Source organism: Syngnathus acus, chromosome 17 (genome assembly GCF_901709675.1).
Source record: "Syngnathus acus chromosome 17, fSynAcu1.2, whole genome shotgun sequence".
Lineage (NCBI taxonomy): Eukaryota > Metazoa > Chordata > Actinopteri > Syngnathiformes > Syngnathidae > Syngnathus > Syngnathus acus.
In genome coordinates this window covers 1,637,688-1,652,497 of record NC_051102.1, presented here as the reverse complement: position 1 = coordinate 1,652,497, position 14,810 = coordinate 1,637,688, and the positions used below count along the sequence as shown (strand labels likewise).

At 44.9% G+C, this 14,810-nt stretch overlaps 1 protein-coding gene across 3 annotated transcripts; it reads left to right on the top strand.

The window, feature by feature from the left end:
• The first annotated feature begins 3,734 nt into the window (after positions 1 to 3,734).
• Positions 3,735 to 7,957, top strand: tfa (transferrin-a). 3 transcript variants are annotated; one of them, XM_037276195.1, is made up of 17 exons: positions 3,735 to 3,854; positions 4,063 to 4,214; positions 4,329 to 4,431; positions 4,519 to 4,710; positions 4,785 to 4,914; positions 5,020 to 5,075; positions 5,243 to 5,406; positions 5,549 to 5,702; positions 5,775 to 5,935; positions 6,181 to 6,277; positions 6,361 to 6,381; positions 6,492 to 6,656; positions 6,777 to 6,927; positions 7,024 to 7,091; positions 7,168 to 7,349; positions 7,438 to 7,630; positions 7,713 to 7,957. In XM_037276195.1, the coding sequence occupies exons 1-17, from the start codon at positions 3,800 to 3,802 to the stop codon at positions 7,757 to 7,759; spliced, it is 2,091 nt and encodes a 696-aa protein (XP_037132090.1). In that variant the 5' UTR covers positions 3,735 to 3,799; the 3' UTR covers positions 7,760 to 7,957. The 3 variants fall into 3 exon arrangements, with proteins under 3 accessions (XP_037132090.1, XP_037132088.1, XP_037132089.1); XM_037276193.1 differs by having other exon boundaries at positions 5,543 to 5,702; XM_037276194.1 differs by having other exon boundaries at positions 3,745 to 3,854; positions 4,066 to 4,214; positions 5,543 to 5,702.
• Positions 7,958 to 14,810: the final 6,853 nt, after the last annotated feature.

Genomic DNA, 14,810 nt, shown 5'->3' with positions numbered 1-14,810 from the left:
AACATTTTAAAGGTGACAGAGCACTACAAAAGAAGGAGACTAAGCTAAGCTAACTGTTAGCTTATCCGGCTTATGTTTTTACAATGATGTTGAAAGTCACTACAGTGCCTTGCGAAAGTATTCGGCCCCCTTCAACCTTTCAACATTTCGCGACATTTCAGGCTTCAAACATAAAGATATAAAAGTTAAATTTTTTGTCAAGAATCAACAAGTGGGACACAATCGTGAAGTGGAACAAAATTTATTGGATAATTTAAACTTTTTTAACAAATAAAAAACTGAAAAGTGGGGCGTGCAATATTATTCGGCCCCCTTGCGCTAATACTTTGTAGCGCCACCTTTTGCTGCAATTACAGCTGCAAGTCGCTTGGGGTATGTCTCTATCAGTTTTGCACATCGAGAGACTGGAATTCTTGCCCATTCTTCCTTGCAAAACAGCTCGAGCTCAGTGAGGTTGGATGGAGAGCGTTTGTGAACAGCAGTCTTCAGCTCTTTCCACAGATTCTCGATTGGATTCAGGTCTGGACTTTGACTTGGCCATTCTAACACCTGGATACGGCTATTTGTGAACCATTCCATTGTAGATTTGGCTTTATGTTTTGGATCATTGTCCTGTTCGAAGATAAATCTCCGTCCCAGTCTCAGGTCTTTTGCAGACTCCAACATGTTTTCTTCCAGAATGGTCCTGTATTTGGCTCCATCCATCTTCCCATCAATTTTAGCCATCTTCCCTGTCCCTGCTGAAGAAAAGCAGGCCCAAACCATGATGCTGCCACCACCATGTTTGACAGTGGGGATGGTGTGTTCAGGGTGATGAGCTGTGTTGCTTTTACGCCAAACATATCGTTTTGCATTGTGGCCAAAAAGTTCGATTTTGGTTTCATCTGACCAGAGCACCTTCTTCCACATGTTTGGTGTGTCTCCCAGGTGGCTTGTGGCAAACTTTAAACAAGACTTTTTATGGATGTCTTTGAGAAATGGCTTTCTTCTTGCCACTCTTCCATAAAGGCCAGATTTGTGCAGTGCACGACTGATTGTTGTCCTATGGACAGACTCTCCCACCTCAGCTGTAGTTATCTGCAGTTCATCCAGAGTGATCATGGGCCTCTTGGCTGCATCTCTGATCAGTCTTCTCCTTGTTTGAGATGAAAGTTTGGAGGGACGGCCGGGTCTTGGTAGATTTGCAGTGGTCTGATACTCCTTCCATTTCAATATAATTGCTTGCACAGTGCTCCTTGAGATGTTTAACGCTTGGGAAATCTTTTTGTATCCAAATCCGGCTTTAAACTTCTCCACAACAGTATCTCGGACCTGCCTGGTGTGTTCCTTTGTCTTCATGGTTCTCTCTGCGCTTTAAACAGAACCCTGAGACTATCAAAGAGCAGGTGCATTTATACGGAGACTTGATTACACACAGGTGCATTCTATTTATCATCATCAGTCATTTAGGACAACATTGGATCATTCAAAGATCCTCACTGAACTTCTGGAGTGAGTTTGCTGCACTGAAAGTAAAGGGGCCGAATAATATTGCACGCCCCACTTTTCAGTTTTTTATTTGTTAAAAAAGTTTAAATTATCCAATAAATTTCGTTCCACTTCACGATTGTGTCCCACTTGTTGTTGATTCTTGACAAAAAAATAAAGTTTTATATCTTTATGTTTGAAGCCTGAAATGTGGCGAAATGTTGAAAGGTTAAGGGGGCCGAATACTTTCGCAAGGCACTGTATGTGTGTATCTTACTTCGTCTGCCTGGGTTTTTTTGAGTGGTGCAATCAAGTGTTGTTTTTGTGCAAAAACTTTCCAAATGAATCACATAACTCACCTTTAATCTTTACACTCACTCCTCCTATCCATGCAAAAGTCCCGAGTAGCGTTCCTGTTTTTTAGAACAGCACGTTCTCTCTACTGCTTTCGGAATGTTGCTCAATTGCTACGACATCAGAAAATCCAGGGTTTTGCGTTCTTTCTTTCTTTTAGAAACACATCAAGTGAAAGGAAAGTGTGAAGACATCCATAGAGCCAGCAACGGTGGCAGCCTGAGCAATTGGCACATCGTAGTTGGTTAATTCTATTTACGTAACATGCACACATGGCAATTGTTAGCCATGAATGTCACACTAAAAAATCATACTACACACACATACAGCACACCACAAAGACAATTACTCAAGGTAATCCTTTTACAGCTATCTGATCAGTAGGGCTTTGCTGACTCAGCAGAATGATTCAATCTGGCCCAATACGTCTTTACCCCCGCTCATTGACGACCCGATTATTTTCCGAGCATATCATCGTGGAAAATCACTATTGACACACACCGTGCTATAATTGCTCATGAATTCTTAGAGACATTGTGTTTTCTCTAATTTGAATCAGAATTCGGAAGAAAGGCCAAATCACTCTAGCACACCTCACACCATAGGATAATTGCTCAGGATAATCCAAGTGGCATATGATAATCAGGCCATTTCATCAAATTATCCTCATGTGTGTGATCTGCTTGCCATTATTTATAATTGTCAGGCCTGAATGTTTTCCCAACAGGATATTCGCTGAGATTAATCATATACTGCAATCCGATAAATCAGTCTTGCTTCAACAAGTGAGTGGCTTTTTTTTACTTTGTATGAGTTTGCCATTAGTCTCTCTTAAACAGAAGAAGGAACTACTTAGTGTAAAAATGGTCTTTCTCAACATCCTGACTTGACCTCTTCAAACTGTGGATCATTATGAACACGCTAAAAACAAAGTCAACATCTTAAGTGGCATTTTGTGGCAAGTTAAGCTTTTTATCGGAATGGCGGTGCAAACATTCCGGTGTTGAAACACCTAATGCGAGGTCGAATTGTGAAACGTATCTGGCTCGATTGTCCAATATTTGTTCATGGAGAACAAAGTGGGGAAGTGTTGCTCGTTCAATTTACCAAAGCGGCCTTGTGAACCTTTCAATTATTTTCTCGGGTCATGTTGACACAGTAAACACGGCCACATGCAACACAGCCTTTCATGAGTTGAGCACGCCGCAGTGGAATAATACAAAGTTCTGTTTACGGCAAACATTATCTGCACAATGCAACTTTTCGTTTTGGCCTTAGCCCTTATTTCACTCCTCATTACAATGAGTTGATGACATACGCAGAGGATGGTGAATCATGGCCATTCAAATGGATCCAGCTCAGAATGATGGAATTTAATTGAAATCTATATATATTTCATGACCTATACATGACGCTAATGTGAAAATTTAGGACATTTATAGTCAAGGCTGTCGAAATGTTCGAATTCAAAACTTTACTCATCTTGTGTGCAGCCATGACAGTTCTTCATTTCCTCTGGCCACCACTAGGAGCGCCTTCCCTCCATGTCCCACCTGCAATAAAGTGGGCCAAGATAGAAAAGAAGTGGTGTGCAATTAAGTGATGCTCCTCTCCACGTCCTGGCATGCAGTAAGTGGTGAGGTCATGTTTGGCTTTTGTTGTCAAAACGTTTTCTCGTTTTTCCACAGCGGTCCCAATGGCATGCTGGAGGATTTTAGTTGATTGAAGATGTTAACACATTTGGAGGCTCGTTATCATTTGCCTGTGTGTGTGTGCGCCAGGCAAAGCACACAGAGGCCAGCACGGACCCATGCACACACGCACGCAGCCAGTGGGGAAACCTGAGCAAACCACCCATCCATTCTCTCTTCCCCCTCCCTCCCTCTCTCCCTCCCTCCCTCCCTCCTCAAGTCAAGAGCTTGGCTATAAAAGGACGCTCTGACTGCAACTCAGTCCGCTAACCCGGAGACTGTCCACCATGAAGCATCTCCTCTCGTCACTTCTGCGCCCTGCGCTGCTGCTCGGCTACTTGGGTAAATGGCAACGTTTTGAATAGGACTTTTAGTCACTGGCCTTTATCCGTGTATCGGTCTGCTCTTTTTCCCATTCAATGGGACATATACCAGCACAAGGACATCAACGTGCAAGGCTTATATTGGCTTTTCCTAACTAGAAGCTACTGTGCTATTACTAGATGTTTCATGTACTACTTTGCCTTGTTGTAATGTCCCTTTTCTGCAGTAGCTGTTGCACTCTCGGCCCCCACCGAGCATGTGAGGTGGTGCGTCAAGTCGGACAAGGAGCACCAGAAGTGTATGGATCTGGCCGTCAAGGCGCCAGTCTTCACTTGCCTCAAGAAATCAGACTCTCTGGGATGCATCATGGCCATTCATGTGAGCTAGCATTGTTTTATTTTTTTGTCTTAAACAGCATGGTGCGAGAGTGTTTCAAATAGCTGCCCCACAATAAAAAAGTTCTAGGTATGAATCCTGCATTTTTGTCATCAGGACGGTACAGCAGACGCAATCACATTGGATGGAGGAGACATCTACACTGCTGGACTGGAGAACTACAAACTCCATCCCATAATCGCTGAGGATTACGGTGCCAGTAAGCCAACACCAAACAATATAAAGCATGAAATGTGCCCAAGAAGAAGCCTTCAGTTTTCAAACGAGAAATCATTTCATTGCTCAGCTTCAGATAGTTGCTACTACGCTGTCGCCGTCGTCAAGAAGGGCTCCGGGTTCAACATCCGAGATCTGCAAGGAAAGAGGTCCTGCCACACTGGCTTGGGAAAATCTGCCGGATGGAACATCCCCATCGGAACACTCATTAAGATGGACGTGCTGAAGTGGGGCGGCATTGAGGACGAGACTCTTGAGTCTGGTGAGTGATGTTTTTTTTTTGAACACCAGCTATTTTGAATCTCTGATTTTATTTTATTTTTTCTCTCGACACAGCGGTGAGCAAATTCTTTTCAACAAGCTGTGCCCCTGGTGCAATGGCGAACAGCCCACTGTGCAAAGCCTGCAAGGGAGACTGCTCGCGGTCTCACAACGAACCTTACTATGACTACGGTGGCGCATTCCAGTAAGTACATTGTTCCCAATGAAGTTTGCTTATTCGAGGCTAAATCTCTTTTGTTGTATCCGCCTTTCCAACTCAGTTTATCCAGTCATTGAAATCTTTTACTAGGTGCCTGGTTGAAAATGCCGGAGATGTGGCATTTGTCAAGCATCTTACTGTACCAGGTGATGTCCTTTAATAATGTTAAATCTGTGAGCGAAGACTTATCTAGCATAATCTTGTACATTTATTTTTTGAAATAGCTGTGTTAAGACCAACATAGCTCTGAATGTGTAGAAGTGGACTGTCAGATAATTGCTAAATGACAATGGGACCTCCCCCCTCATTACAGACAACATGAAGGCTGACTACGAGCTGTTGTGCACGGATAACACCAGGGCACCCATTGACAACTACAAAGACTGCCACCTGGCCCGGGTACCCGCTCACGCCGTGGTCACTCGCCAAGACACGGAGCTGGCAGAATTGATCTGGAAAAGCCTCACCGCAGTGCAGGTAGGACCAACACTTCATGCTTTTGACGGCGGTTGTGGTTGAATTCAAAAGCCCCAGGCCCGGCCACTGAGGTCTGGTTCCAAGCTGTGAAGATCGAAGCAAAAGCTTGACTTTTGCTTCATTCTGTTTTATTTTGAAACAGGGCTTTAACTTGTTCTCCTCTGAAGCGTACGCACCCGCCAAGAATCTGATGTTCAAAGACTCCACTGAAAAGCTGGTCAGGTTGCCTGCCAACACAAACTCCTTCCTATATCTCGGCGCCAGCTACTTGAGTATCGTGCGCTCCCTGAACAAAGGTAACGACAATCGTCAAACAATCGGCTGAACTCTTTGAAACGACTTTGCTTGCTGTGGCGGCTTCCTTTCAGAGGTGACTGCAGCCGGATCAAACGCCATCACCTGGTGTGCCGTGGGCCAGAAAGAGACTAGCAAATGCGACAGTTGGGCCAGCAACAGCATGGTGGATGGTGAAGACCAAATATTATGCCAGACAGCCCCTTCTGTGGAAGAGTGCATGAAGAAGATCATGGTAAAATGACAAGTTGAAACACCAGTAGATGCCTGTCTGTGTGTGCTTTTAAGAATCAAGGTCCAGAATGAGCAAATGTGGGAAAGGCTAAATATTTCTCTCATCAATAGCACAGTCAAAGTTTGATCAGTGTAGGAATTCTCAGTTGCGACTCACTTGCGTGTCTTTTGTAATGTGTGCAAAGTTTGACAGACCACGCTTGAAATTGGCCAGGAAGTCAACCTTTTTTTATTTTTTTATTTTAGCGCAAGGATGCCGACGCAATGGCGGTGGATGGAGGAGAGGTGTACACTGCTGGCCAGTGTGGTCTGGTTCCAGCCATGGTGGAGCAGTACGATGAAAGTAAATTAAGATTCAATTCTTTTTTTTTTTTTTTTTTCCCATCATAAAATCTGTATCAAGTCATGTTTTCTTTTCTTTCATAGCCAAGTGCAGCCAGGCTGGAGGTAAAAGAATTTCTTCCATTTTGCCAGTATACTTGCTGAGGTGCCACTTACGGGCACATGAAGCAACTTCCACGTGTTTTGATAAACTGTGCGTGCGTGCGTACGTCTAGCCTCAGCCTCCTCCTATTACGCGGTCGCTGTGGTGAAGAAGGGCTCTGGGGTGACCTGGGCCAACCTGAGAGGGAAGAAGTCTTGCCACACAGGCTTTGGTAGAACCGCCGGTTGGAACATTCCCATGGGTAAAATCCACAAACAGACCGGCGACTGCGACTTCAGTAAGTACACACGTGTAAAATGTGACAATACATAAAATTTGTTGTCACCGCCGCCGCTCAACACGTATATCAACGAGTGTAGGCTATAAACGGGCGGCTGTCTCTGTCCCGTCTCGTCAGGCAAGTTCTTCAGCAGCGGCTGCGCCCCGGGATCTCCGGCCGGCTCGACGTTCTGCGCTCAGTGCAAAGGCAGCGGCAAAACCGTGGATGACAAGTCAAAATGCGAAGCCAATTCAGAAGAGCAGTACTACGGCTACGCCGGGGCCTTTAGGTATGAGTCGCCTCTCGTCTCCTTTCTGTCACCCTCGTCCTCAACGGCTGCTTTAGAGGACGGAGGCTCGATCTCGCTATCTTTTCCTCTTTCTAGATGTCTCGTTGAGGGTGCCGGCGACGTGGCCTTCATCAAACACACAATCGTTGCGGAAAACAGTGACGGTAATGCCATGCTCAAGCCTCCCACCAACCAATCACCGGTACCCACCCGTGGCCTCATAGTTGTGCTCCATTGTAGGAAAAGGTGCAGAGTGGGCCAAAGGTGTCTTGAGCAGTGACTACGAGCTGATTTGCCCCACCAAGGGTCCCGTGGCCATCACCGACTTTGAGTCTTGCCACCTGGCCATAACTCCAGCGCACGCTGTGGTGACCCGTCCCGAGACGCGCAATAACGTTGTCAACATTCTGCAAGAGCAGCAGGTAGGACACGCTCAACAGCCTTGAGATTGTTCCCGGAGGTTGATGATGGCAGGGCTGGTCATTTTTACACGACTTCTTTTATTTCTAGGCCCGGTTCGGCACAGGCGGCAGCGATCACAGTTTTCAACTGTTTGAGTCCGCTCCTGATAAGAACCTGCTTTTCAAAGACTCCACCAAGTGTCTGCAGGAGGTGCCAAGCGGAAGCAATTTTAAGAGCTTCTTGGGACCAGATTACGTGGACGCCATGACCTCACTGAGGCAGTGCAGCGACTCCACTCCAGGTGTGGACTTTTTTTTTTTATTTTTTTTTTAAAACCTCTGTCAAAGTTTGTTTGTAAACTGATACCTTTTCCCTCCCTACAGATCTGGAGAAACTGTGCACTTCCCACACTTGTCAGACGACAAACTAGAGGGCCCAAACTACCCCCCCCCCCCCCCCCCCCCCCCCCCCCCCCCCCCCCCCCCGCATACTGATGCCTTATTGTCCATTTTCTCTAATCTCAGCAGCCATGTAGAAAACAGATTCTTACAAGAATCCCTCTAGAGAACCTTTTGCAAACTGTTTTGGTACCTCCTTTGTCAAATAAAAGCTTTTCCAATGCCTTGCAGACTCGTGCTCTGAATCATTACCAGAAACCACGTTAGTGTTCTAGTCAACCTAGTAGTTCTTTAATTCCATATTTCTTTTTCTCTGCCCCGTTGAGTGTGTAAACACTAAAGCCGCACCTGCCATGTCTTGTATTCGTCATATGGTGTAAAAAGTTCAGACATTAGCCACGGTTCTTAAAAGCTATTGGCAACACATGCAGACACGACAACACAGTCAGGTAGTGTATTCATGGTGAATGGTCCGATGGACTGCAACGGATGAGTGACAACAATAAAATAAATTCTAATATCACCGTGGGAGTGTTGCTGCAACAGCAAAAAGTCAAAATCATGGTATATAATTTGTACAACATGGTAATATGTGTACATTTAATTTGTACAGCATGGTAATACGTACAGTGCCTTGCGAAAGTATTCGGCCCCCTTTTTGTCAAGAATCAACAACAAGTGGGACACAATCGTGAAGTGGAACAAAATTAATTGGATCATTTAAACTTTTTTAACAAATAAAAAACTGAAAAGTGGGGCGTGCAATATTATTCGGGCCCCTTGCGCTAATACTTTGTAGCGCCACCTTTTGCTGCAATTACAGCTGCAAGTCGCTTGGGGTATGTCTCTATCAGTTTTGCACATCGAGAGACTGGAATTCTTGCCCATTCTTCCTTGCAAAACAGCTCGAGCTCAGTGAGGTTGGATGGAGAGCGTTTGTGAACAGCAGTCTTCAGCTCTTTCCACAGATTCTCGATTGGATTCAGGTCTGGACTTTGACTTGGCCATTCTAACACCTGGATACGTCTATTTGTGAACCATTCCATTGTAGATTTGGCTTTATGTTTTGGATCATTGTCCTGTTGGAAGATAAATCTCCGTCCCAGTCTCAGGTCTTTTGCAGACTCCAACATGTTTTCTTCCAGAATGGTCCTGTATTTGGCTCCATCCATCTTCCCATCAATTTTAGCCATCTTCCCTGTCCCTGCTGAAGAAAAGCAGGCCCAAACCATGATGCTGCCACCACCATGTTTGACAGTGGGGATGGTGTGTTCAGGGTGATGAGCTGTGTTGCTTTTACGCCAAACATATCGTTTTGCATTGTGGCCAAAAAGTTCGATTTTGGTTTCATCTGACCAGAGCACCTTCTTCCACGTTTGGTGTGTCTCCCAGGTGGCTTGTGGCAAACTTTAAACGAGACTTTTTATGGATATCTTTGAGAAATGGCTTTCTTCTTGCCACTCTTTCATAAAGGCCAGATTTGTGCAGTGCACGACTGATTGTTGTCCTATGGACAGACTCTCCCACCTCAGCTATAGTTATCTGCAGTTCATCCAGAGTGATCATGGGCCTCTTGGCTGCATCTCTGATCAGTCTTCTCCTTGTTTGAGATGAAAGTTTGGAGGGACGGCCGCAGAGGCGTAGCCAGGAATTTTTCCAGTAGGGGCGCACGCCCACAGGAAAAAAAATCGAACATCACCCACGCCGTTCGCTGATCACTAAAACAACATCCGGGTCCGGGAGGCAAACGGTGAATGGATAACATCGCGCACATAGAATAGCGCAAGCACATTCGCGCAAGACCGAAAGAAAAAAACGGCATGAAAATGAAGAATCGAAAAAGCTCGATTTTTTTCAACCGGGGCGCAGGGAGTCCTAACCGGGGCGAGCCGAGGCTTGGCTACGCCTCTGGACGGCCGGGTCTTGGTAGATTTGCAGTGGTCTGATACTCCTTCCATTTCAATATAATTGCTTGCACAGTGCTCCTTGAGATGTTTAAAGCTTGGGAAATCTTTTTGTATCCAAATCCGGCTTTAAACTTCTCCACAACAGTATCTCGGACCTGCCTGGTGTGTTCCTTTGTCTTCATGATTCTCTCTGCGCTTTAAACAGAACCCTGAGACTACCAAAGAGCAGGTGCATTTATACGGAGACTTGATTACACACAAGTGCATTCTATTTATCATCATCAGTCATTTAGGACAACATTGGATCATTCAAAGATCCTCACTGAACTTCTGGAGTGAGTTTGCTGCACTGAAAGTAAAGGGGCCGAATAATATTGCACGCCCCACTTTTCAGTTTTTTATTTGTTAAAAAAGTTTAAATTATCCAATAAATTTCGTTCCACTTCACGATTGTGTCCCGCTTGTTGATTCTTGACAAAAAATTAAAATTTTACATCTTTATGTTTGAAGCCGGGGCGGCTCGGTGACGCACTGGGTAGCACGTCCGCCTCACAGTTAGGAGGGTGCGGGTTCGGCTCCACCTCCGGCCCTCCCTGTGTGGAGTTTGCATGTTCTCCCCGGGCCCGCGTGGGTTTTCTCCGGGCACTCCGGTTTCCTCCCGCATCCCAAAAACATGCTTGGTAGGCCGATTGAGCACTCCAAATTGTCCCTAGGTGTGGTTGCGAGTGCGTATGGTTGTTTGTCTCTGTGTGCCCTGCGATTGGCTGGCAACCGGTTCAGGGTGCCCCCCGCCTACTGCCCGATGACGGCTGAGATAGGCTCCAGCACGCCCGCGACCCCCGTGGGGACTAAGCGGTACAGAAAATGGATGGATGGATGGATGTTTGAAGCCTGAAATGTGGCGAAAGGTTCAAGGGGGCCGAATACTTTCGCAAGGCACTGTATGTGTACATTCATTATAGCGAGATGAGTTCAACTGCTGTTTTTGAGTGCTAAGAGTGGTCACGAAACTTTTACAGCAAAAGGTGTTTTTTTGTTTTGCAAACTCTCACTTTATTTTAATATCATGACAAAAACAGCTCACCTGCGTGAAGCTGGCCCCCCACCCCACGCAAAATTTAAGCAAAATAGTCTGTTTCGTTTGTGCTTCGTTTGTGCTGGTTTGTGCAGCAAAAATTTTCGTTTGTGCTGCTATGGTTTTTTAGTTATGAACGATTCTTTTATAGGTCATCCAGAGTTCACCCAGCCCCCCATCTGCTCAAAATGGACCCAAAACGGTACCGTTCGTTTGTGCTTCGTTAGTGCTGGTTTGTGCAGCAAAAATTTTCGTTTGTGCTGCTTCCGTTTCGGAGATATTACACATTTATTTTATAGCGATGACGTCACCTAGCCCCCCACTTCCCTCCAAATGGACCCAAAATGGTACCGTTCGTTTGTGCTTCGTTTGTGCAGGTTTGTGCAGCAAAAATTTTCGTTTGTGCTGCTTCCGTTTCGGAGATATTACACATTTATTTTATAGCGATGACGTCACCCAGCCCCCCACCTCGCTCCAAATGGACCCAAAATGGTACCGTTCGTTTGTGCTTCGTTTGTGCAGGTTTGTGCAGCAAAAATTTTCGTTTGTGCTGCTATGGTTTTTTAGTTATGAACGATTCTTTTATAGGTCATCCAGAGTTCACCCAGCCCCCCATCTGCTCAAAATGGACCCAAAACGGTACCGTTCGTTTGTGCTTCGTTAGTGCTGGTTTGTGCAGCAAAAATTTTCGTTTGTGCTGCTTCCGTTTCGGAGATATTACACATTTATTTTATAGCGATGACGTCACCTAGCCCCCCACTTCGCTCCAAATGGACCCAAAATGGTACCGTTCGTTTGTGCTTCGTTTGTGCAGGTTTGTGCAGCAAAAATTTTCGTTTGTGCTGCTTCCGTTTCGGAGATATTACACATTTATTTTATAGCGATGACGTCAGGTAGCCCCGCCCCCCTGTTTACTTCCAAATTGACCCAAAATAGCAGTGCCGTTCGTTTGTGTTTCGTTTGTGCTGGTTTGTGCTGCAAAAATGGTACCGATTGTGCCGCAAAAAAATTTGTTGACGTTCAGTGAATCATTCAATTTGTCATTTATTTAATACTAATTTATTTTCTAGAGATGTCAAATCCTTGCTCCATGGATCGTTAATTAACCATTTGTTTGTGCCATTGCAATTTTTCATTATTAAAATCATGCATCTTCATTAACCCCCTGTCATGTATTTTATTCTTTTTCACTTGACATCATGATAACTCCTTAATTCTTACACATGTATTATCCAACTAATTACCATGCCAAGTGACCTCTGCAGGCCGGTAAGACATATCGCAACAGGGTGGCGAAAAACAAAGACGTGCAACTTTTTCAAGCGACAAATACACAACTATCTCCGAAGATTTAATAACAGTGAGTGACAGAAAGTGTCTTTTTCTGGGAAGTGACCATCGACCAATGTAAGTAAAAACTTTGTGAGGGCAGGATGGAACCACATGTATGGCGAGCATCACAGGCAAATAAATCGATGGACTTCGGAGACCCTGAGCCACGCCACCTGCCAAATTTGGCCACCCTGCGCAAGGCAAAGCAAGAGAAAAATGATTTGGCATTAGGTGACAAAAATCCAATTTTATCATTGCAGATGTTGAAATACAGTGCACCTCACAGTGACAGCATCAAAGACATTGGACTTGACAAGTTTTTCTGTCACTATTGGAGTCAAACACAAATGCATGTGTACAAGAGCTTAAAGAAATCCCACCCAATATTATGTGTTGATGCAACTGGCTCAATAGTTAAAAAACTGATGAGGCCGAATGGCATGTCTGGCCATATCTTCCTGTATCAGGGTGTTATGACAGGGCATACCAGCTCCAGTGTCCCAGTCGTGCAGATGCTGTCAGAGAAGCATGATGTTAATGCTATCACACAGTGGCTGAAGGAATGGATCCATGCAGGTGCATCTGTTCCTAAAGAAGCAGTGAGTGACTTTTCTCTGGCGATTCTTGGAGCTCTAGTCAAAGCTTTTACCCCTCATCCTGATCTGAAGAGCTACATCAATGAGTGCTTTAACATTTCACGTGGGAATCAACCTGGACATCTACCCCCATGTTTTGTCAGGGTAGATGTAGCACACTGCATTAAGATGATCTGCCGATGGGACTGCCTGAAAAACAAAAGACCTCGTGTTAAGGATTTCTTTGTTAGGTCAATAGCACAGCTTCTTAAGTCACAATGTTTGCAACATGCAAAAGAACTTCTTCGTGCTATCACCATTGTGGCACTGAGTGAGACAGAGGGTAATGACAATTCTGGAGCCCCTATCCCATCAGAAAAGTGCAAGAAATACTTGAGAGCGCAAATCGCAGAGGAATTTGTCCCCATTTCAGATGAGGAAGTTGAGGGACAAGAACCAGGTGATTCATTAAATCAGCACATCCAGACTAATGTCCGAGAGTGGGTGACAGAAATATGTGAGGAGAGCAGGTCACTTGCCATGGCTGATGGGGATAGAGACAACATCCACTTCCTCCCTGAGATTATTCCCCAAATAACAAGACTTGGAAGTTACTTGCCACTCTGGACAGCAATAATGGTCCCTCTCTTCAAAAGCGCCAGCGTCACTGCAAGTTCCGCAGCTGTTGAAGCAGAGTTCAAAAACATAAAAAAAGGCCTTTTCAAGCATGAAAGCCTACCCATTCGTGTGGACCGGTTTGTTGCTCGTCATCTTTCCTTCATTGAGGGAAACATGCGGATTTGCTCTGCAAAACAAAAAAGTGATGTGTGTGATGCCACGACCGTCAGAGAGCCTGACAATGTCTGCAGTACTTCTCAAACTGAAGTAGTAAACAAAAGGGGAGAAAAATCTCATCCTGGAGTGGAGCCAGATGCATCTACTGACAGTGCAGTTGAAAACTGGAGAGGTTTAGCGGTCCCACCGAAAAAAAGAAAGATAACTTCATATCTCTCTCCTTGTCCTGAATGGCTGCATATTGACACACAAGTGGGCTGGAAAAAAGTCAAGGTACCATTGTTGAAAAACGGGAACCATCAACAGCCTGTTAAACTTCGCACATCAAAAGTGTTTGTGCTCAATACTTGTGCATTTGATTCTGTCTTGCAATGCTTATGCTGTTCTTTCTGTGAAAGTTTTTCATTTGAAAAGACTGTTCTGAACTATGAACGTGGGAACCAATTCCTCCACCTGGTGAAAACCATCACAACACAGAGTGTGAACCCACAGGTATACTCACAGAGGGCAGAACTGCTGGGGGAAATATTCAAACCTGTCCTCCTGACCTCTGGTGCTCTCCAAATTGATGCACAATGCCACATCTCCACTGTAATTGAGAGCGCAATGAGGAATATCCCAAGTGTTTATTTGATAAAACAATGCTCCTCACAGTACTGCAGTTTAAGCCAACAAGTAACAAGGCAAGTTTCACTTGTTTGTCCAAACGTTGCTGTCCTGCAGACCTGTGGCATGGCTTCTCTTCAGACTGCTGCTGAAGAGGGACTCAGCCTTCCTGACTCTCTCTGCCTCAGGCCAATTGAAAATCCTTCCCATTGTCCGTCTTCATTCAAAACACAGGACAACAATACAGGCAAGGCTCTGTGTTCAGGTAATGTTACTCACAGCTACAATCTGGGAGAGTTTGTGTGGATTGACACTGACCTTGGTAGCAGTTGCAAGGAAGTTGCCTTGCTTGAATTTCCCTCCAGTCTGGAGCTAAAAGAGAAGACCTTTACTTTGAGAGCAGTCATTGGCTTTGAACCAGGACTGACCCAGGATTCTCTCGGGCATTATGTGGCATACTGCAGGAGGACTGCATATGCCTGGGAGATCTATAATGACCTGGGAAGTGGAGTGAAAGCAGCATCAGTAAATACTAAGATCTTCCCACATGCTGTTCTACACAGTGCAGTGATGCATTGTTTGAATTGTTGGAAAAAAATGTTGATAATGTTCCCTTTGACAAAGAAAGTTTTTTTTTCACGTTTTCAAGTTTCTTTTTCTGGCTGTCATCAACTTCACATACATGTATTAATTGTTGCATTAATTAATGTTTTGGAGCAGACATAGACTCATCAGGTATTTAGATTGCGGTGAACCTTTTGCATGTCAGATGTAATTGAAAAAAATGATCACA